This window comes from Sarcophilus harrisii, chromosome 2, assembly GCF_902635505.1.
Source record: "Sarcophilus harrisii chromosome 2, mSarHar1.11, whole genome shotgun sequence".
Classification (NCBI taxonomy): Eukaryota; Metazoa; Chordata; class Mammalia; order Dasyuromorphia; family Dasyuridae; genus Sarcophilus; species Sarcophilus harrisii.
Window position 1 is genome coordinate 555,611,877 of NC_045427.1, and position 21,850 is coordinate 555,633,726.

The 21,850-nt window shown below is 35.7% G+C and overlaps 1 protein-coding gene across 2 annotated transcripts in view; it reads right to left on the minus strand.

Annotated features, from left to right (window-relative positions):
* Positions 1 to 21,850, minus strand: part of PDE8A (phosphodiesterase 8A) — a 256,329-nt gene that overhangs the window by 48,856 nt on the left and 185,623 nt on the right. The window contains exons 10-14 of one of the 2 annotated variants that reach the window (XM_031955686.1): positions 21,026 to 21,077; positions 20,881 to 20,923; positions 14,980 to 15,057; positions 11,354 to 11,424; positions 10,179 to 10,343 (exon numbers count right to left, since the gene is read on the minus strand). In XM_031955686.1, coding sequence (XP_031811546.1) covers positions 10,179 to 10,343; positions 11,354 to 11,424; positions 14,980 to 15,057; positions 20,881 to 20,923; positions 21,026 to 21,077 — 409 coding nt within the window. The remainder of the gene's footprint in view (positions 1 to 10,178; positions 10,344 to 11,353; positions 11,425 to 14,979; positions 15,058 to 20,880; positions 20,924 to 21,025; positions 21,078 to 21,850) is intronic. The other variant, XM_031955687.1, reaches the window with a different exon arrangement.

Below are 21,850 nucleotides of genomic sequence, written 5' to 3' on the forward strand. Positions count from 1 at the left end.
TTTCATCAGAGGAAGAAATAATATAAGGGGCATGAAAATGTCATAATCCCTAATCAAGAATGTCAGACAAATGGAGTTAAGATATAAATTCATTAAACATTGTTAAAAAGACCCTAAATCCTGAAATCATGAAGGCACAACAGCACTGAGATCTTCTGCCACTGTCTTCTCCTTTACTGCTAGCACTCCTCTTGCTATCAGCACAGGTGATCCCTTTCCACCTGTTCTCCCACAGATTATCCTATCATCCCACACTTTTGCTCATCTTCCATCTCTTCCTATCTACTGGCTGCTTCTCTACTATTTACAAACACACTCATGCCTCCTCTATCTTCAAAAAAGCCCAACATGATCTGCTACCTCTCTCTTATATCTCTCCTCCCTTTCATGGGTAAACTTTAAAAGACTGTCCACAATCCATGCCTTTAGTTCTTTGTCTCTTACTTTCTTCTTAAATCTCTGAAGTCTGGCTGCCAAACTAATCATTCTACTGAAACTGTTCTGTCTGAAGTTACCAATGACTTCTTAATTGCTAAATCCAATGGCCTTTTCTTAGTACTCATCTTTTTTAGTTTCTGTAGTCTCTGACCCTACAGATCACCCTCTTCTCCTTGATACTCTCTTCTCTGTAGGTTTTTAGGGTACGGCTCTCTTCTGCTTCTCTTCCCTGATTGCTCCTTCTCAGATTCCTTTGATGAATCTTTTGGGAAGAAGATACATGAGTGAAGAAGAGACTGGAGTGTGGAAAAACTTGGAGACAAGAAGATCAACCAACAGGTTATTTCAATAGTTTGGGTGTAAAGTCATGAGAGACTGCATTAGGGTGGTTGCAGTATAAGAGGAAAGAAGAGGGTATGTATGAGAGATGTTACAAAAAAGTAGAAATGATAGGATTTGTCATCTGGTTAACTGAATTTGGGGGAAGGTGAGAGTGAAGAGTCAAGAATGACATTTTGTCTGGGTGGTTGAAAGCCTGGATGACTGGTCTCCCTAAAGTGCAGATCTGATTTTATCACCCCACTAAATAAACTCCAGTGAGTCATTATCTCCAGGACCAAATTAAATAATATTTTTTGCTTTTAAATCTCTTTATAACTTTCTTCCTTCCTAGCCTTTTGGTCTTCTTATGTCTTAGCCCTTCTACAAATCCAATGACACTGGTTTCTTGCTGTTCTTTGCACAAAACACTCCATCTCTCAGTTCCAGGCATTTGTATTAGCTCTTTCTCATTCCTGGAACTCTTTCTGAACTCATCTATACTTCCTGGCTTCCCTGACTTCCTTCAAGTTTCGGCTAAAGTCTCAATTTCTTAAAGGAGCCTTTCCCAGTCCTTTTTTTACTCTTAGTGCCTTTCTTCTGATATATTTCCAATTTATCTCATAATATGTTCACAAACAACACATTTTGCATATGGTCTCCCTCATTTTAGACCATGATTACCTTTAAAACTGGGACTGATATTTTTTATTTATTTTGCCTTTCTTTGTTGCCTCAGCAGTTACCACAGTGCCTGGCACATTTTAGGTGATTAATAAATGCTTTCCCATTTATTATTGACTGAATCAGAGGGAAAGGTTAAGGGAGTTGAATAAGGCAGTAAGGAAGAGAGACTTTTTCTGTGTTTAGAAAGGGAGAAGAGGGATATAGGCAAGGGAAAAATATAGAAGAAGGGAGTCTGCTGGTATATCCATATCACTGGGAGGCAATATACATGTCTTTCAAAGATGTAGATGAAGACAACCATCTATTATCCCCAGCTCCAGGAAATAGACTTAAAGGAGCACTGACTGGATCATCTCTCCTCTCATATCTCTCTCTCTCTCTCTCTCTCTCTCTCTCTCTCTCTCTCTCTCTCTCTCTCTCTCCTCTCTCTCTCTCTCTCTATATATATATATATATATATATATATATATATATAGCTTGTCTCCTCATGGGGAAAGGGGATTGAGGGGGCATATAAATCATTAATCTTTTTTTTTTCTATACTCTAAAAGACCTAAATCAGGTTCATCTTTAGAGTTATCCTTAGCAATAGCTATAATATAGTGTGCTACATTCCTCTCTTGACCTTCCTCCAAGAAGCCCTTCAAGTCTTATTTGACCTGATTTACCAGGGCCTGAAACTACTTTCCCAGGGGATAAAGCTTTTAATCCCATAATTAGAAATAAAGTGCTTTAAATGCAGATGCCTGGCTGAGGTTAACTCATTGAAATTTTACTCTGCTAATGTCTGAAATTAATTAGTTAATCAATCAATAAATATAAATGGTGCCATCATCATAATTGACATTTATATGACATTCTAAAGTTAACACTCTTTCTACCATGATCTCATTTAATCCTCACCACACCCTATAAGGTCCTACAGTTGTTATACAGATAAGGAAAGCTAGGTTCAGATGGGGGTGGGGAGGTTCCCAAGGGGTGGAGCAAAGGATTGTTCAAGGTTACCCAGCTAGTCAGGATCAATGGCAGGATGTGAACCCTGGTCTTCCTGAGTCCTATCTACCATTCAACCTACAATGCCATGCTGGCTCTTTTCCTGTTTTAATCAATGCAGAGAGGGGTTTACAGAACAGTGGGATACTGGGTAATTGAAGCTGAGGAGGAGTTCCACCAAGGAATGAGGGAATGGAACAGAAAACAAAAGTTAGAAGCAGAGCAGACAGACTCCGAGGACTTTCCTGCTCTCTTTTCTCTCCACTATAGTCATTCATATGATGACCATGTGCTACAGCATCTGTGTGGTATAAGGTCACAGAGGCAGGTGATTCTGCTGTACAAATCCTGCCTCCCAGGAATGATGAATCACTGTTTTAAACACACCAACTTTATTAAAAAAAAAAATCAATTCCCAGAGAATTCATGGAGGGAGATATTAATGTAATCTTATTTATACTTACATGGTTTTCGATGCCCTTTGAAATTCTGACTGGTCCTACTAATACAATGATATAAATTAGATCTATTCTGAAGGAGATTGTCAAAAGGGATGTTATAGGGGCAGAGCCAAGATGGTGAGGTAAGACAAGGACTCCTCCCAAGTATCCCCCAAGTTCCTGTACCTTTAAATAATGACTCTAAATTAAAAAAAAAATAAAAATGACTCTTTTTAAATTTTAAAGCATCAGAATCACAAAAAAGACAAGGTCAGACAAATTTCCAGCCAAAGACAACTTAGAACTTCAGCAAGAAAGGGCTATTGCCCCAGAGTGTTTCAGTGAAGTCCATTCCCAAGTCCCAGCAAACCAAGAGAGGGCCTTGGGGCCTCTGAATCAGTAGCATCAATGGGGTTTCAAGACCTTTTGGCCCACAGACACCAATGACAACTTGGAAGGTTGTCAGGAAAGCTTTGTCTCATTAGGGAGAGAGGTCCTTGGAAATCACTAAATTGGTAGTAGCAGGGGTAATAGAAATAGGAGCAGGGGTGGCAGCTTCCAGAGATCTCTGTTCAAGACTGAGGGAATCAAGAAGAGCTAGTCAGAAGGAGATTACAGGGAGTCTCTTTGCTAGCTTTGCCCATTCTCAGATCCTCCATGCAGTCTTGGCTCACAATCCCAGGGAAAGAAGGAGCACTAATACACTAGAACCTATAGCTACAGTGGAGCAGGGATCATCCTCACAGTTTCAATTAAAAAAAAAGAAAGTGCTTGTGGTCATTCACAGACTAGAGCATAGGCCAGAGAGTTATAAACACACTTTTCCTTGAATCATACCATTTTGGAAGAACTGAAAATTTACAGGTCTCTAGAAGGATCTCTAAAAACAGTTGTAAAAACCCCTGAAGATTCAGACAGTGCATCCTCCACCCTGAAAACAGTTCCATTTTAACAGAGTTGAAAGCCAAATAAGCTGAGGAAATGAGCAAACATCAGAAAAAGATTCTGACCATAGAACATTCTTATAGTGACAAGGAAGATCAAAACACACACTCAGAAGAAAACAAAACCAAAGCCTCCAAGAAAAATAAGAATTGATCTCAGGTCATGGAAGAGTTCAAAATGGATACTGAAAATCAAGAAAGAAAGATAGAGGAAAAATTAGGAAGAGAAATGAGAGCAATGCAAAAAGAAAGTACAAAAAGGTAATGAGATGAATGCTTTAAAAAGCAAAGTTGACCAAAACAGGTACAATAGCTTAGTGAGGAAAATAATTCCTTGAAAATTAGATTTGAGGAAATAAAAGCTAAAGATTTTATGAGAAATCAAGAAACAATAAAATGAAACAAAAGAATGAAAAATAGAAAACAATGTGAAATAACTTATAGGAAAAATAACTGACTTTGAAAATAGAGCTATCTAGGAGAGAGAATTTTAAAAAATGATGATCAAAAAAAGCACCTCAACATAATCCTGTAAGAAATTATCGACGAAAATTGTTCTGATATTCTAAAACTGGAAGGTAAAGTAGAAATTGAAAGAATTTGCTGGAAACTCCCAGGAATATTATAACCAAATTCCAGAATTCCAGGTTGAGGAGAAAATGTTGCAAGCATCCAGAAAGAAACAACTCAAGTATAGTGGAACCAGAGTCAAGGGCTTGGAATATAATATTACAGAGAGCAATGGGGCTAAGATTACAATCAAGAATCACCTACTAGCAAAACTGAGTATAAACTTTCATGGGAAAAAATGGAAATTTAATGAAATAGAAGACTTTCAAATATTCATGATGAAAAGACCAGAGATGAATAGAAAATCTGACTATCAAATTCAGTTTTCAGGAGAAGCATAAGGGGGTAATCAGGAAATGGAAATCATAAAGGACTTAATAAGGTTAATCTGCTTATGTTACCCCATGGGAGGAGGACACTTGTAACCCATAAGAACTTTCTCATTATTAGGGAAGTTAAGAGGAGTATATGTAAATAGAGGACACAAATATGAGTTGAATATGAAGGGATAATATCTAAAAAATAAAATTAAGGGGTGAGAGAGGAATGTATTTGGAGAAAGGGAAAGGGAGAATTGGAATGACATAGATTATCTGCCATAAAAGAGGCAAGAAAAAGCTTTTATGGTGGAGAGTAAAAGAGAAGGGGAAAGAGAGTAAATGAACTTCTTGTCAGAATTGGCTCAAAGAGTTGTAACATACACTCACTATGGATATAGCAATCTATTTTACTGTGCAGGAAAGTAAGAGGGTAAAAAGATATGAGAAGGGAGGAGGATGATAGAAAGGAGGCATATTGGGGGAGAGGGTGATCAGAAGCAAAACACTTTTAAGGAAGGACAGGGTGAAAGGAGAAAAAGAATAGAATAAATGGAGGAAAATACAGTTAGCAATAGTAATTGTGAAAAGAATTTTGAAGCAAGTTTCTTTGATGAAAGCCTTATTTCTCAAATATATGGGGAACTGAGTCAAATTTATAAAAAAATAGTCACTTCCCAATTGATAAATAATAAAAGGGTATGAATAGTTTTCAAATGACCTAATTGAGTTATATATAGCCATATGAAAAAGATTTAACTCATTATTGATTGGAGAGATGCAAGTTGAGATAATCTGAGATACTACTTCATACCTAATAGATTGGTTGGTGCGCCAAAAGGGGAGGATGACAAATTTTGGAGAGAATGTGGGAAAAATGAAACATTGGTACATTGTTGGTAGAATTGTAACTGATTCAGCCATTCTGTGGGGCAGTTTGGAACTGTGCTCAAAAGGGCTATAAAATTATGCTTGCCCTTTTGACATAGCAATTCCACTGCTAAGCAAGTATCCCAAAAGAGATTAAAATTTTTAAAAAAGGAAAAGTATTTATACCTATTTATACAAAAATATTTATAGCAGCTCTTTTCTCAGGACAAAGAGTTAGAAATTGAAGGTGTGAAATGAACAGGACCAGGAGATCTTTCTATACTTCAATAATACTATATGATGATCAATTCTGATGGACGTGGCCCTCTTTAACAATGAGATGAACCAAATTACTTCCAATAGAGCAGTAATGAATTGAACCAGCTACACCCAGAGAAAGAACTCTGGGAAATGAGTATGAACCACTTCATAGAATTCCCAATCCCTCTATTTTTGTCTACCTGCATTTTTTATTTCCTTCACAGGTTAATTGTACACTATTTCAAAGTCTGATTCTTTTTGTACAGCAAAATAACTGTATGGGCATGTATACATATATTGTATTTAACTTATACTTTAACATATTTAACATGTATTGGTCAACCTACCATCAGGGGAGGGTGTGAGGGGAAGGAGGTTTGGAAAAATTGGAACAAAAGGTTTTGCAATTGTCAATACTGAAAAATTACCCATGCATATATCTTGTAAATAAAAAGCTATAATAAAAAAAAAGAAAAGAAATTGAAGGTGTGCCCATTGGTTGAGGAATAGCTGAATAAGTTGTGATATGTGATTGTGATGGAATACTATTGTTCTATGGGAAATGATGAGCAGGATGTTCTCAGAAAAATCTTGAAAGTCCTTAATGACCTCATGCAAAATGAAATGGATTTTGTACAAAGTAATGACATTGTTGTTGTGGGATGATCAGTTATGAATAACTTTGCTAGTATCAGCAATACAGTGATCCTTTTATGAGGAAAAATACTATTCATGATGTGCATAATATTGGATACTGATATGGAACTGATTGTGTCTATTTTTACTTTATTTTTCTTGACTTTTTTTGGGAGGAGGAGAGAATCTATGTTTTCTTTTGCAACATGACTTTTATGGAAATGTTTTGCATAACTTCACATGTGCCTTCTATTGCAAGGGGGAGCAGGTGAGAGAAGAAGAAAGAATCTGGAACTCAGAAAGTTTTAAAAACAAATGTTAAAAATTGTTTTACACATAACTGAGAAAAGCAAAATATTAAAAAATTTTAAAAACTGTATAGAAGGAGAGAATATTATATATTACAGGTACATTTTATCACCTTCTTCCCTTTTTTATTACTCCCCATGGTATGACCTATCTACAAAAAATTATTTAGCTTAATATGGTATTATAATGACAAGCAATTCATTCAAAAGGAGGAGCTTAAGTTAATTTTTCTATGGTTTAACTAAATTAATCAGTATTTCTGTTTGTTTTTTGATTTTTAAAAAATGTGTGATTTAAAACCCAGTATATTTAATCCCTGTATTCTCTTGTATTTCTATATGCCTGTGAATCATGGAACATTATGGTCTCTGAGGAATTATGGTAGACAAAACCAAAGGCCAAAGGAGAGAATTATGACTGGTGAGAGCAGGCAGTAACATATCATGAGTGATGTACCCTCCTTGTGTTCAGCATTAGCTGAACTGGAAAAAGCTGTTTACGTTTGTTCTGTGACTTCTTTACCTCCCACTCACATCTCTTCCTTTTGCAATCTGACTTCTAACCTAGCACTCTCTCCAAGGACACCACTGGGATCCAGTGGTTTCTTCTTGGACCTTATCCTTCTTGACCTCTGCAGTTTTTGATGCTGTGGACCATCCTCTCCTTATGGATATTATCTCCTTGAATTTTTGTGATATTGCTCTCCTGGGTCTTCTTCTACTTGTCTCATAGATCATTTTAACTATGTGCCTTAGTTTCATCCCATACATGATGAGTGGGTTACTCTAGAGAGCCTCAAAAGCCCCTTCCAGCTCTCAGTCCTGTGATCCCATCTTTCCAGACCCATTTTCCCTCACTTCTCCCTCCTATATTCCAACCCAACTGTCTTCCTAGCTGTATCTATACACGATATCCCATCTCTTGTCTCCCTGATCTTGTATTGACTATTCACCATACCTAGAAAACTATGATAATAACAATAAAATTAATAGCAATTGTCATCATAATAAATAATAATGACAGTAGTAACATTTCCATTTCCCACCAGGCTATACTCCTTTGAACTTCTTTATTGTATAATCTCTTCATCCTAGAAGATCACCCCAATCCTGGAGCTCCTGCTTTCTCAGAACCCTCTGCTCCTGGGGCCCCATCTCTTATTGGAAGGGTCCTCCCAGAACCTCCATTTAAGGAGGATGCCCAGGCCAGCCCCCTCTTATCTGTGCGCATATAGTCGTTTTTTTCTTCCAGAAGAATGTAATTTCCTTAAAGATATGGACTATTTTCTTTTGATTTTTGTGTCCCAGCTCCTAAAAGAGTACTTGACACATAGTAATAGATGCTTAATAAACACTTGTTGAATGAATGAACAAATAGTTTGCCCTAGAGAAGTGGTATTACTAGGGATGTGTGATCAGAAAAGGGGGTGGATTAGTCATATAGCCAGAGCAAAAGATACCAGATGCACATCCCAGGTGCTGTAGTGAAATTTGGGGAATATAGGAAATCCTTCAGGAAAATGGGTAGATTTTCTATAAAGAATTTAGGGGAGAATGTGGACATGAATCATACAGGATGAGAATGTATGAATGAATAAGCTGTATTCATTATGTTGTCACAATGATATCAAGATTTGATCAAATAATGGATTTTCTGAGACATTTTTTGGTCCCTGATCCATCTGTTAGATCTTTATTATAGCTAATAGGCATTTTTAAAAAGATTGATAATATACATGTATAACTGGTTCATTTCAGTTATTGATACAGTGAAAACAACCAGACCAACCTTTTCTTGATTATTTTAGTCATCTTAATTATGACTAAATGAAACTTTCTATAGGGCAGTCCTATCTAATGCCCCAATAGCATGACATAGTATGTATAATATTGAACCAATGTTTGAACCTACCAACTCCCCCCCCCACCCCGAGGCAATTGGGGTTAAGTGACTTGCCCAGGGTCACACAGTCAGGAAGTGTCAAGTGTCTGAGACTAGATTTGAACTCAGGCCCTTCTGACTTCAAGGCTGGTGCTCTATCCACTGTGCCACCTAACTCCCCCAACCTACCAACTTTTAAAGAGCTTTGTAAACATCCATCTATTATTATCAACTCATAGACTTTCTGACAATTTGCCCAATGCTTAGCTGGTCCTTTATTTTGTATGATTTGAATAGTGTTAGAAACCTTCCCAGTTCCAAAGAGTCTTTTCTGCTTTTCTTTAATAGCTTCATAAATTATATTGAGATTTATTTATGTTATAGTAGATATTTTTTTCTTTTGAGTTAGGTTATCCATTCTGTAAATATCCTTGGTTAAAATGCATATTTTTCTAGGTACAGACACTATTTAGAGATTTTAAGCTAGTCACATCTTGATATGAATAATTTGTTATATATTTTCTTTCCTAACAACTAGGTGAAACCTAGGCCAGGTGATGATTAAGGGACAAAGCATCTCAGGAATAGAAGATACCCAGTAAAAAAGATATGGGATTGAGTTATGGAATGTTGTGGATAAGCAAGAAAGCCAGTATTCTTGGATTAGAGCACATGAAAGGAGATAAAGAATAAAAAGAATGGAAAATGAGAAAGGCTTTAAAAGGCAAACAAGATTCTATATCTGATGCTGGAGATTATAAGGAACCAATGAAATGTATTGAGTAGGAGAGTGACATGTCAGACCTGCTTTAAGAAAAATCACTTTGATAGATGAGTGAAGGATAAGCTAAAGTGAAAAGAACCTTGAGGCAAAAGGACCAAGTAGCGATTTATTGCAATAGTCTTAGATGAGAAGTACTGAGGGCCTGTATTGAGATAGCCATCACTTGAGTACAAAGAAAGGGTTCTATATGAGAGATATTTTGAAGGCAAAAATGACAAGACTTGGCTACCGATTGCATAGAGATCCTTGGACCTCCTATAGTTCTTTATTTTTCACTTCCAATGTACCCTCATCACGTATTCCAGTAATCTGTTTGTGTCTGTTTATTCCCTTGATTAGACAGAAAGCTCCATGAAGGTAGAGATTACATCTTAATATAAACTTGATTATTTCTTTCGGCTATCAGTACACTGTTCTTTACATTAGAGCTTTAATAAATATCTGTTTAATTGAATTGAGAAGATGCCAAAGACAAATTATTGCCCCCTTTTAGGGCTAGCCGTAACCCTATTAACTATGTCTTTCTGGCCATACTTGACAACTCAAGTGTCTGCGGCTGAATAAGGTTCCTTGACATACACACTGGAAATTAACTCTTAACAAGTTCACTGGATTCATAGTTGTTTGGGTATTCACATAAAAAGATCAGGCATTTCTAGTTTCTGAAAATGTAAAATGCAACAAAAAATGTAAAAGCAAACCTCCCACTTTTATCTTTGTTACTTACAGACATGAGGCCGCCAACAAGATCACTGGCATGGGGATCATCATCCTTAGTTCCAAGTTGTGGAGAATATAACTCAGTGGTTCTTAGGATCTCTAGTACACGGTCTAAAGCCTCTGCCACAGGCATCGGACTGTTTTCTTGTGCAGCATTGATAATATTTATCACCTATATTAAAACAGTATATTGTTTACAGACAGTAAATTACAGAATTTTTAAGTTGGAAGGGAACTTGGTGGCCAACTTATTCCAATTCATACCTGAAAAAGAATTCCCACTACAACATATTCAGCTAATACATGATCATCCAGACTTGGCTTGAAGATTTTCTGTGAAAGAATCCTACTATTTTCCAAAGCTTCTCATTCCAATTTTGGATAGCTCTAATTATTAAGAAATCTTTTTTTCTCTCAAATCAAGTCTAAATTTGCTTCTTAGCAACATTACACCTATTTCTGTTCTTTGGGAATTAAAAGAACTAGTCTAATTCCATCCACATGATAGCCTTTTAATTTCTTCAAGACAGTTATCATGTTTCCCCATACCCTGAGTCTCCTCTTGTCCAAGCTAAGCATCTCTACATCTTAATATATCATAGATTTAGTATTCTGGTTGTCCTCCAGCTTGTTAATGTCCTTTCTAAGAGATGGTGGTGCTCAGAATTGAACATTATGATCCAGATATGAACATAATGCTCCAGAGTAGAGGACAACAGGACTATTACCTCCTGATTCTTGGAAGCTTTGTCTATCTCAGTGCAACCCAAGATCTCATTAACCACTTTAGCTGCTTTATAATCCTATTTCATATTGAACTTGGAGTACATGAAAATTCCAGATCTTTTAAATTTAAACAATCTTCTAGCCAGATTGTACATATGACCCCGATTTGTACTCAAATTTCAGATTTTACATTTATGCCAATTAATTCATTTTTTTTTAGATTCAGCTCAATTTTCTAGTGAAACTATAGGAAATCTAAGTGAGGTTAATTCTGAAGGATCTGGTTAATGATAGCACTTATGGCTGACTTACGTAAGACTCCCCCCATTCCTATGGGATACAATTCCTTGTACAGTGAATTTAGAATAAAAAAAAAAACACTACTACCACAGACAGACAATGAAAATTTTGGTTTGTGTGGTTCACTTCTACAGAGAAAGGAAGTAAAGTATCTACCTTGGTGATGGGTGCTTCAATAGTCATTGAGTGAATCCTTGCCATGGAAGAATGCCGTCTCTGTGAACTTCCTGTGATTAAAATGAAATGAAGATTACTGATAGTGTAAACATTGTATTACACAATCTGTGCCTCATTTCAAGTCTTCTCAATCTTAGAATTGTGGGATTGGAAAGAAATCTGGACATTAACTAAAGGATATTGGAAATGATCAACTCTTTCCTTTTATAGATAGAAAAAGTGGGGCCAACAAAAGTTATTTGCTCAATGTCACATAATCAATATTCTTTTGACTCCACCATACTAGCTTCTCCAAGGAACCTGATTCCTTAGTTTCTAGAGTTGTACCTAAATCTCTTCTGGCACATAAAGTCACACTGATGATTTGTCCCAGTAATTTGGCCCTGACTCAAAAGTATTAACAGAGAAATGGCTTAATGAAAACTTTGCATTGCCCTAAATAATGGTACCATCTCTAAAATATAAACCATTTCCCTGCACCCTAGATGACAAAATCAGGTTCATTTACTGCTCAGTCTTAATAATCTCCTTGCTCTATTCTAACAGTCTCAATCAATCTCTCCTGGATGACTAGCTCTGATTCTTCTGTTCTATAGAATCACACCTTCCAATGTACTAAAACTACTGACATTGTAGCAAAGAGGAAAGTAAAGGAATCTTTCTTGTGCTTCAACCTCATATCACCATCTTTCTGCTGGAGATCTGAATGTCATATAAGTATCTCAATTTCAACATGTCCCAAACAGACATGTTGTCATATCCCTTCCATACAGCTTTCCTTAATGGTTAAAAATTAAGGGCACTGTCATTTTTACTATCATCCAAGTTACAACCTTAAAGTCATCCTTTAGTGTTCTTTCTTTCTTTTCCCATATCCAAACAAACAATATTTGTCAATTTTCTATCTACCTCTTGTCTCTATCCCCTTCTTCACTTATATGAACATGATCTTAATTTAGGCCCTCATCACATTCTGCTTGGTTTATTGCAAAAGCCTCCAGATCATTTTTCCTGATTCTAATCTCTTCCTTCTCTAATCCACCTTCCATTCAAATGCTGGAGTAATCTTTCTAAAACATCTGGCTATGTCATCTCTCAATTCTAGAATATTTTGTGATTTCCCATTGCCTCTAAGATAAAACACAAAGGCATCACTTTGACATTTAAAGCCACTGACAAGCTGACTCCAGCCAGCTTTTTTCTAGCCTTATTCTCCTTTGAATACTCTATAATCCAGCCAAATTGGCATATTTACTGTTCCCCATCTCAATTTCATGGTACAAGTTGTGCTTTCTGACTGAAAAGCACTACCTCCCCGACTCTGTCTTAGATTTCATAGCTTCCTTTAGAGCTCTTCTAGCTTCTATAAGAAGTCTTTCCTTATCCTACTTCTTAATTCTCTTTCCCTCCTGCCTATCTTTTACTTATTTGTGTATGTATGTATATATGTGTGTGTGTATGTGTGTGTGTATCTATCTATTTATCTCTCTATCTCTCTATCTATCTATATCTATCTATCTTCTTCCTGCAATAGAATTTTTTTGGGGGGGTGGTGAGACAATTGAGGTTAAGTGACTTGCCCAGGGTAACATAGTTAATTATTATCCAAGTGTTTGAGTTCAAATTTGAACTTAGGTCTTCCTGACTTCAGGGCCAATGTTCTATCTATTCACTGTGTCTCCTAGCTGCCCTACCTGCAATAGAATTTGAATTCTTTATAGTTGGGCCTATTTCTCATTTTTTATTCATATTCTCAGCTTCTAGAATATTTCCTTATGGATAGAAAGCACTTAATAAAGTTGAACTGCTGAATCATTTAGTCCACATGCCCCTCATATGCCTTATTTTACATTAAGAAAATGATTCCTATTGTGATTAGATGAGATCAGAAAGACTAAGTAATAGAGCCCAAATTTAGACCCATATCTTCTGATTTTTAATCCTGTACTTTCCCCACTATTAGGTCAGCCCAGCAATTTAAGCTGAAATATTAGAATTATCTCTTCTTTTTTCTCACCATAACTCTAGGTATTTGGAATTGTCTCCTAATACTAGAACAAAACTATATACACTCTAGGATTCAATGCTACACAGGCCTTTTATGCCCTCAGTTATAACAAAAAATAAATGATACAATCTACTCTTAACTGAATAACACAAGATTTTCTGGTTCAATTTTTCAAAGCATGATATCCCATCATTTTGGATGCTTAGATTTAATATTGTATAAGGTAGCTGAAGCTTTCAGGAATTGAGATGTGATGAATTTTTTGGTCACTGTTATTACTAAGATATAGTTCCTTATTGGGATAGGGATAAGGAGGGAAATCCCTATTCATATTCCATGTACAGTTGGTTCACTGTTAAATGAAGGCACCAACAATCTTATTGAAGCACAGATTGCTTGACCTGGAAAGAATTTTATAAAAAAATCCTCTCATTTGACAGGAATGGAAACTCAGGCCAAAAGTAAGGAAGCAACATGCCCAAAGTCACACAATTGGTAAATGGTAAATGGTAAATGGACCAGAAAGTAGGCAATCTGATTCTGCTTCTGGCCCTATGTCCATTTTGCCTGGCTACCCTGGATCTCTAACAATCCATCTGTTCAAATGAAGGGTGTGGACACATTTTTTTTTTGAGGTAGTGCCTAATATAATGTAAGTTCTCTAACTTATGGCTTTTCCCCCCAGCTGCCAAGGAGCCACAACCTTTCGAGACAATCATATGCATATATTTCACTGTTCTGCTTTTACTTCCATATGATTCAGGATGATTTTGATCATATGTATCATAAATAAGACAAAAAAACAACAGACTATTCCAAGTCATCTAGTTGATACTTCTGTGTTGTAGTTTTTGGATTATACTTGGAGTAGAGTTTTTCCACTATATATTTTCCAGTGTTTTGTCTAGTCTAGGCTTTAAATGACATCTTGCTAGTAATAAGTCCTTCTTAAGAAAAATAACTGCTGAGGCAAACTGAGATCAATGAGTATTGACAAAAAATTTACTTACACAATTTTTGGTGGGAGGCAGAGAAAGGAAGGAACTAGACTTGTGATTTCATTGGTGGTGGGAACTCTCCACAAGGAAACTTGACCAATAAAGATCAATAATAGTTCCGCAACTCATAGTATTAGCATTGCTGGGACATTGAAAAATACCTGGGATTACAATGTATGTGAAAGTCAAGACTTGAACCCAGATTTTTCTTAGGCCTTTTCTGTATCCACTAGATACATTACCATTGATATAATTAAACTAGGTAAATTTAAATCTAAATATCTTTGATAATAATTTAATCTTAATTTCCTTTAAACTATACAAAAATGGTATGGGTCAATACATATAATGGGGAAGGAGGTGGAGAAGTTATAATGATGCTGAACATTTTACTAGATGACAGACACAGAGAAGTTTGCAAAGGGCAAATCCTTAAACTTCTATAAAGCCTTTGAAAGAGATCATTTTTGAAAGTGCAACCAAAAAAAAAAAAAAGAAAATAGCTACAACTTTAAAAATATACACAAATAAAAGTGGGCAGGCCAAGATTTTGTAACATTGAAATGACAATTATTCCTGTTGCCCTATTTGTCACATACCATCACTTCCTCGGGAGGTGGTTGATCTGACATCTAATGAACCTTTCCTCCTATCTTTGTATCTGCAACACTGATTATCTGTGGAAACAATGTTGTTGTTTTTTTAAAAAAAAAAAATCTCTTAGCATAACAATAGCAAACCACACCAGTCTAAAAATTTCAGAAAATAAATTATAATTCAATGTGGAATAAAAGTAGAACTGCTTCAATACTTTCACAGTTTTGTGAAGCCCAATAATATTAGACTTCTAAGGACAAGACCCAGTTGAACTGCAAGGAAGACAACCTTGTCAGAATTTCCATTATAAAGTGGTGAGGAATGTTAGCCAATTAGAACTCTCCCTTGGCTGAACATTCCACACCTTGTTAAAAAAAAAATCCACACAGAAAGGTTCCTTGTATAAAGTTTCTGGATCATACATTTGCAGAGAGTTCCTAGAAGTCTGTAAAGAAATGATTTAAAAGTGGACCTTGCAAGTGGTTGAAGGGGGAGAAATGCACATTGAAAGATTTTCTCCTTTAACCTTTAAGTGAAACCTTAAGTAAAACAGTAGAAAAATTTTGATTTCCCCCCCCTAAATTTTCTCCATTTTCTACAGAATTTAAATATTTAAAGAGTCTTGCTGAAAAACAAGCTCTTTGCATAGGGAACATCCATAGCACTGGTTTTGGGTGTATTCCAAATGTGACCAGCTAATAAACTACTGGATTTCCCTGAAAACCAGCTTCATCTCCAGCCCTCTCAGTCTTTGTCCATAGCACCACTATTTTTTTGTCTCTTTCAGGCTCAAAACCTTTGAGTGTTCTATTCTCATAGCTAGACAATCCCCATGTCTTTTTATCCTTTTCTCCCAATATCTCTTTCGTCTTTATCTTTCTGTTTCAACCTATCACCACCCTAGTTCAGGCTCATTGAGCCCCAGTGCAATTTTACTGTGATAGCCTCCTAATTGGTTTCGCTGCCTCTGTCTCTCTACCATCTCGTACATACTACCTGAGTAAACTTCCCAAATAACCCTCTGGATATTTTCTTTCCTCTGGTTTTAATAATAAAAAACCCCCGTGAAATTCCTTATCCTTCCCTAATGCCCACAGGATGAAGTTTAAATTCCTTAGTTTGACATGCAAAGCTCTCCACAATCTAGCAATAACCTATCTTTTGGGATTTCTTTCCCTTCACTCTTCTACAGAGACTTTTTGCTTTAGCTTGATTGCCCTATTCATGTCAAGCCTCACTGTCCCCCAATCCCCACCCCCCTAAAAAAAACCAACACAAAAAACTTGTATTTTCCCACATTTTCATTTTTCATTTCTACCCATCTGAAGTATCTTCACTTCCCCCTATCATTCTCTATGGAATTTCCATCCTTTAAAATCTGCCTATTCTGTAAGGTCTTCCTGTTCACTTTAGGCCATTGCTCTTTCAGCACCTATGCTAATTATTGCCTGGTCCACTGATTTGTTAATCAGTCATGTACTGATCTTTTGCATGGTTATATTAAAATATTTAAATTAACATAGCATTAGTTTTTGTTTGAATTCAGAGATGAGATAACATAATAATTATGGGATTCCTGGTGTAGCTATGTCCTTTGCTCAATACGGAATTAATAATAATAATAATATCATTCACATAGTGTTTTAAGGTTTGTCGAGTGTATTTATATATACTAACTCATTTAATCCTCACAACAACTTTATAAATTAGATGCTATTATTATTATTCTCATTTTATAGATAGGGAAACTGAGGCTAGGAGAAATTATATTACTAGCCCAGGATCACATAGCTAGTAAGTGTCTAAGACAGACATTTGAACTTATATCTTGCTGACTCTATATAATATACTCTATTCACTATTCTACCTAGTTATCTCTAGAGCTGTAATTTATAGTCTTAGAGAATTGACTAAGGCTGAGCGGTTAAGTGACTTGGCTAGACGCTAAAGTAACTCTGCTAGTATGTGTTAAAAGATAAGAGCTGAATGGCTTCCTAACTGTACAGCAGCATTTTGCTTCATAGGTTCCAACCCAAACATTATTTACCTCCTCAAAGTCTTAATTCTGACAATACATTGAGGTATGGATGAAACCTTGGGTTCACAAAGATTATGATAGTGGAACATAACTGGTAAGTTTTACCAAGCAGGAGAAGACCTAGCAATGGGCCTGATTTATGTCCAATGATAGCTCTAGTTAACTTTGGAGAGTTTATTATTAGACTTCTGATGAACTATTTTGGCTGCAGCATCTCTTGGAGATGGTATACCCAGGGCTAGAGGAGCTGTAATTTTTATAGATGGAGGTAATACCCATTCCACCTGTAATGATGGATCCTTGAAATAACTAATGCTATTTAAATTTTTCCACATGAAATTCTGAAGATCCAAAGTAAAACAATTTAAATGAAGAGGAAAATGAGATTTCTCTAAAGAAAATGATATAGATGCATAGGGAACTCAGAAATTCACTTACATTTAAAAGAAAATATATATAGAATATATGGAATCAAGTCTCAGTAATAGAAAATAGAAAATGAATAGGAGTGTGGGAAGGTCCTGTTAAAAACAGAGTCAGAATTACAAATCTCAGAATGAACTAAAGCTGGTAAGAGAAGCTGAAGACAACATAAAGGTTTTTTGTTTTGCTTGTTTTTTAATTTTATGGGAGAAATATCAAAGAAGGAGTAGGACTTGCTTGGAGTAGGTAGGACAATGGACAATGATAACTGTTAGCAGAAGGTAGCAAAACTCTTCAATTTATACTTTGTTGTTGCCTCTTCTGCATAAGAGAATGATGTTAATATTGGAAATGATTGAAGAAAAATGATTAACACTAAACCAGATCATAAGAGAGTACTTGAGTGCTCTTGAAAAATGTAAATCACCTGACTCAGATGAGCTACCTCCTTGGATCTTGCAAGAACTGACAGGTATGATTATCAAACTATTCTCAGTAATATTTAAAATACCATGGTAAAGATGAGATCTACCACAAGATTGAAGATGGGCACATATGTTTCAATATTCAAAGAAAGGAAGACAACAGAATCTATAAACTATAGGCCAGTGAACTTAACTTCCATTCTTGGACAAATCAGTCTCTTGAAGGAGATTTGAACTCTTTCAATTGGAAAGAACCCGACAATCAATCAACAAACACTTATCAAACACCTGCTATGTGAAAGGGACACTTTTAGGAATAACAAGCCCAACATGTAACAGTTCCTATACCCAAGAAACTTACATTCTCTTAGAGAATCAACATGGACACATATAAGTATATATTAAATATATACAAAATAAACATGACATACATACTAAGTAATTTTGGGAAGGTCCTAGAGGAGATGAAAAAAAAATCTCATGTAGAAAAGTGTCAGCTGAACACTAGAGGAATAGATTGGATTGGCTAGATACATTGATAGATGAGTGATAAATATATGGGTGATAGATAAATGGATGACAAATGATACAGTTAAATGAGAGACAGATGATTAATAGAGAAACAGGTGCTATTGAAATGATAAATAGGTTAGATTGCCTAGACATACAAATAATGATGACAGATAGATGATAGAGAGTAGACAGATTGATAATAAATGATAGACATACAGATGAAGATAAATGATCAACAAATGATAAATCATAAACAGATGATAGATGATATACCTAGATAAGTGGTAGACAGATGATAGAAGGTTACCAGATAGAATGATGATAGATAGTTGATAGACAAACATATGATAGATAATAGGTAAATAGATGATAGACAACAGATAGATAAATATATGGTAGATAAATAGATAGGTGATAGACAAAACAGACAGAAAGACAGACAGATAGATGATAGAACATTTATTGAGTAACCATATTTTAGTTATAGTGATAAATACTGGGAATACAAATATGAGCTAAAAGAAAGACAACACAGAAAAAGGAGCTGAAAAGAAACACAGAGAGGAGGTTATAGGTAGGGAAGGTGCCCATGTCAGGGCAGAGTCAGAGTAGAGCCAGGGAGATGTGAGCATGGTTGACCCGAGCACTGTCTCAAATAGAGGCTCTCAAGAAAACTAAGGGCTCCAAGAGATGGAGGTGAGAAGGCGATATATTACTGGCATTAATGTACAAGGGATGTCCTGTTCAAAAGCATGAAGGCAAATATTAAGAATACTAATTTTTCTGGTTCATGGGCTATATTGAGTTTTGTATAATAATCCTAGCAATGTAGGTTAGAGCCAGATTGTAAACAGTGTTCACATTTTATCATAAAGGTAATAATAATAATGGCATTTATTAAAGAGAAGATTAACAGAGTCAGACTCTGTGCTTCAGGAATATCCATTTGGCAGCTATATAAAAGGTTAATGTGCAAGGACCAACATGAAGGCTACTGCAATAGTCCAGGTGAGTGGGGACGTCCTTATTTTATAGATGAGAAGACTAACAAAACCTAGAGAGGTAGGATCATTTGTCCAAAAGACGAGCCTTAAGTTGGTTCTCTCATAGAAGCTTAAACTCAAGGGCAGGAAACAGTACAAGGAAAAAAACCCCACAAAAGATGAGGATGAACAAAATGTGTTCAATTCTCAGTCAGAAAATTAATCTGATTAGAGCAGAGGCTAAATATCTCTGTACCACAATTTCTTAAGAAAGGACATCTCTTCTAAGCAACAGGTATGCATGACAAAAATCTAGAGTTCAAGAAGCCCAGCAAGAATCATGCTTTATAATAGTATACCTTTGGCATCCATAGCTTCATGAAACACATTTAATATCTGATAGCAAGAAAATGTTATGGAGGACTGGGGGGGATAGGTTTTGCTGGAATTATGTTACAATTATGTGAGTCAAAGGTTGAATGACACTAGGACACAGTGGAGTTTGGTTAAAATATGTTAAATTACATTATTGTGGAAATATTAATCAGGAAAGCCTTTTGCTTATTGCCACATGTTGCTCTAGCAAATGTAGATTTATTAAATATCATCAAATAATTTCTTCAAGTTAACCAATTTGATTGTTCACAGTTCAAGAGAGGTTATCTTTCTCTCCTCACTGCCCCACCTTGGAATCTCATCTCAATTCAATTGCCACTTTCAATGAGATACCTTTTTTGATTCTTCCAGTTTTTAATTCTCCCCCCACACACTAATTACTTTATTGGGTATTTTCTTAACCTGTGTATCTATGGTTTCTAACCAATAGGATATAAAGCTAGAATTGTTTTTGTCTTCATCTTTGTGTCTCCTATACCTGGCACAGTGCTTGACAGACAGATACTTACCAAATATTTCTTAAACTAGAATTGAATATAGGAGAAAATCTTATATCTCTAAGTAATACAAAAGTCAGCAAAATTATGTGTAGTTAGGATTCTGCCAAGATATAGAAATATCATCTTGTTGCTAATTAAAAGTTAATTTTGTTCCAGGATATTATGAAATTCCTTCAGTGTCAAGAGGTCTTTTAAAATCTTTTCTGTATAAACTTAACAAATTTAGAAATTGCACAAATAGTAATAATGATGTTATCAGAGAAACAGATTACCAGAAAATGAAAGGGACTCATCATATAAGGATAACTGAGGCACAGCTCATATGCTTTGTTAGTATCTAAACAATCCCGAGACAAAGAAATAGGGCCTGCTAGTGGTTCATGATCTATACTGTTGGAGAAGGTGATTATTGATAATAATAGTTCACATTTGCATATCATTGTTAAGATTGGGAAAGCTTTACATATATTTCCTCCTTGACCTTTACACTATTATTCAACTATTTACACTATTAACTGATGAGGGAAATCCAGGGTTATTTGGCTGTAATTGTATCACTACCCATGCTGATGAGACACAGAAACTTTGGTAGAAGTAATAGAAGAAGGAAAATGTGGCATCCTACCTGTTTGAGATTCAGCCTGAACACGTTCACAAGTTTTTTCTACCTATAAATGAATACTCAGAGACATTAGTTCATGTTTCTTAATTACTCATTAATGTTATTTTTGCTGGAATTGATACTGGGTAATAGCCCTCTTTTTACTGACCTTATTGATGTCATTGCACATTCTACTAATGGACACATAGTGTCTAATCTTTCTGCAAGCAAAAAAAAAAAAGGCATTATTTTTTTTCTGATTCTCCATGCTGATTAACCCAGTTTAAGTTTTCTTTTATGAGGACAACAACAACAAAAAAAGTCAAAGGTATTAACCAGTACACAAATGCTCAGGACATGATATTTACTTTTTTTGTTTTTATCCAAGGCCATTGATAAAGGAGCAGGGGGTCTAGGAACATCCATTTGTGACTCTGTAGAAAGATGAGTAATTCTTTAAAGAAAACAAATTTTTCCCTACAAAGGAATGAATTTTATGCTCAGTAACTACGTCACTGGGTCAGACAACGAAGTAAAAACCCGTCAATCAACAGGATTCTGAGGCTGAGGGCAGGGGGGCAGTTCTTGAAATAGCAAACAGAATTTCTCTCTTAAGATGCTTGTTTCACATTCACTGCAATTATGGCTACCTCTTATGGAATTTAACCAGCTCAGGGGTGCCCAGAACAGTGAAGCTGTTTTTCACTGTTTGATTAGGATCTGCCTTGAAAACATTAAAGCTTCATTAGTCAGATTTGCTCTCACAACACAACAAACCATCTCAGCTGAGTTCTAAAGTTGTTCATTTCCCTTAATTATTTTATGAAGTCTGGGAAATGGGTTTATAAAGTAGATTTCAAAGTTCTTTCTACAGTTTCTTTTCTTTTTTTTAAATAATAACTTTTCATTTTTCAAAATACATGCAAAAATAGTTTTTAACATTCATCCCTGCTTGTGTTTAAAGTTTCTTTAGGAAAAAAAGCTTTACTTTTCT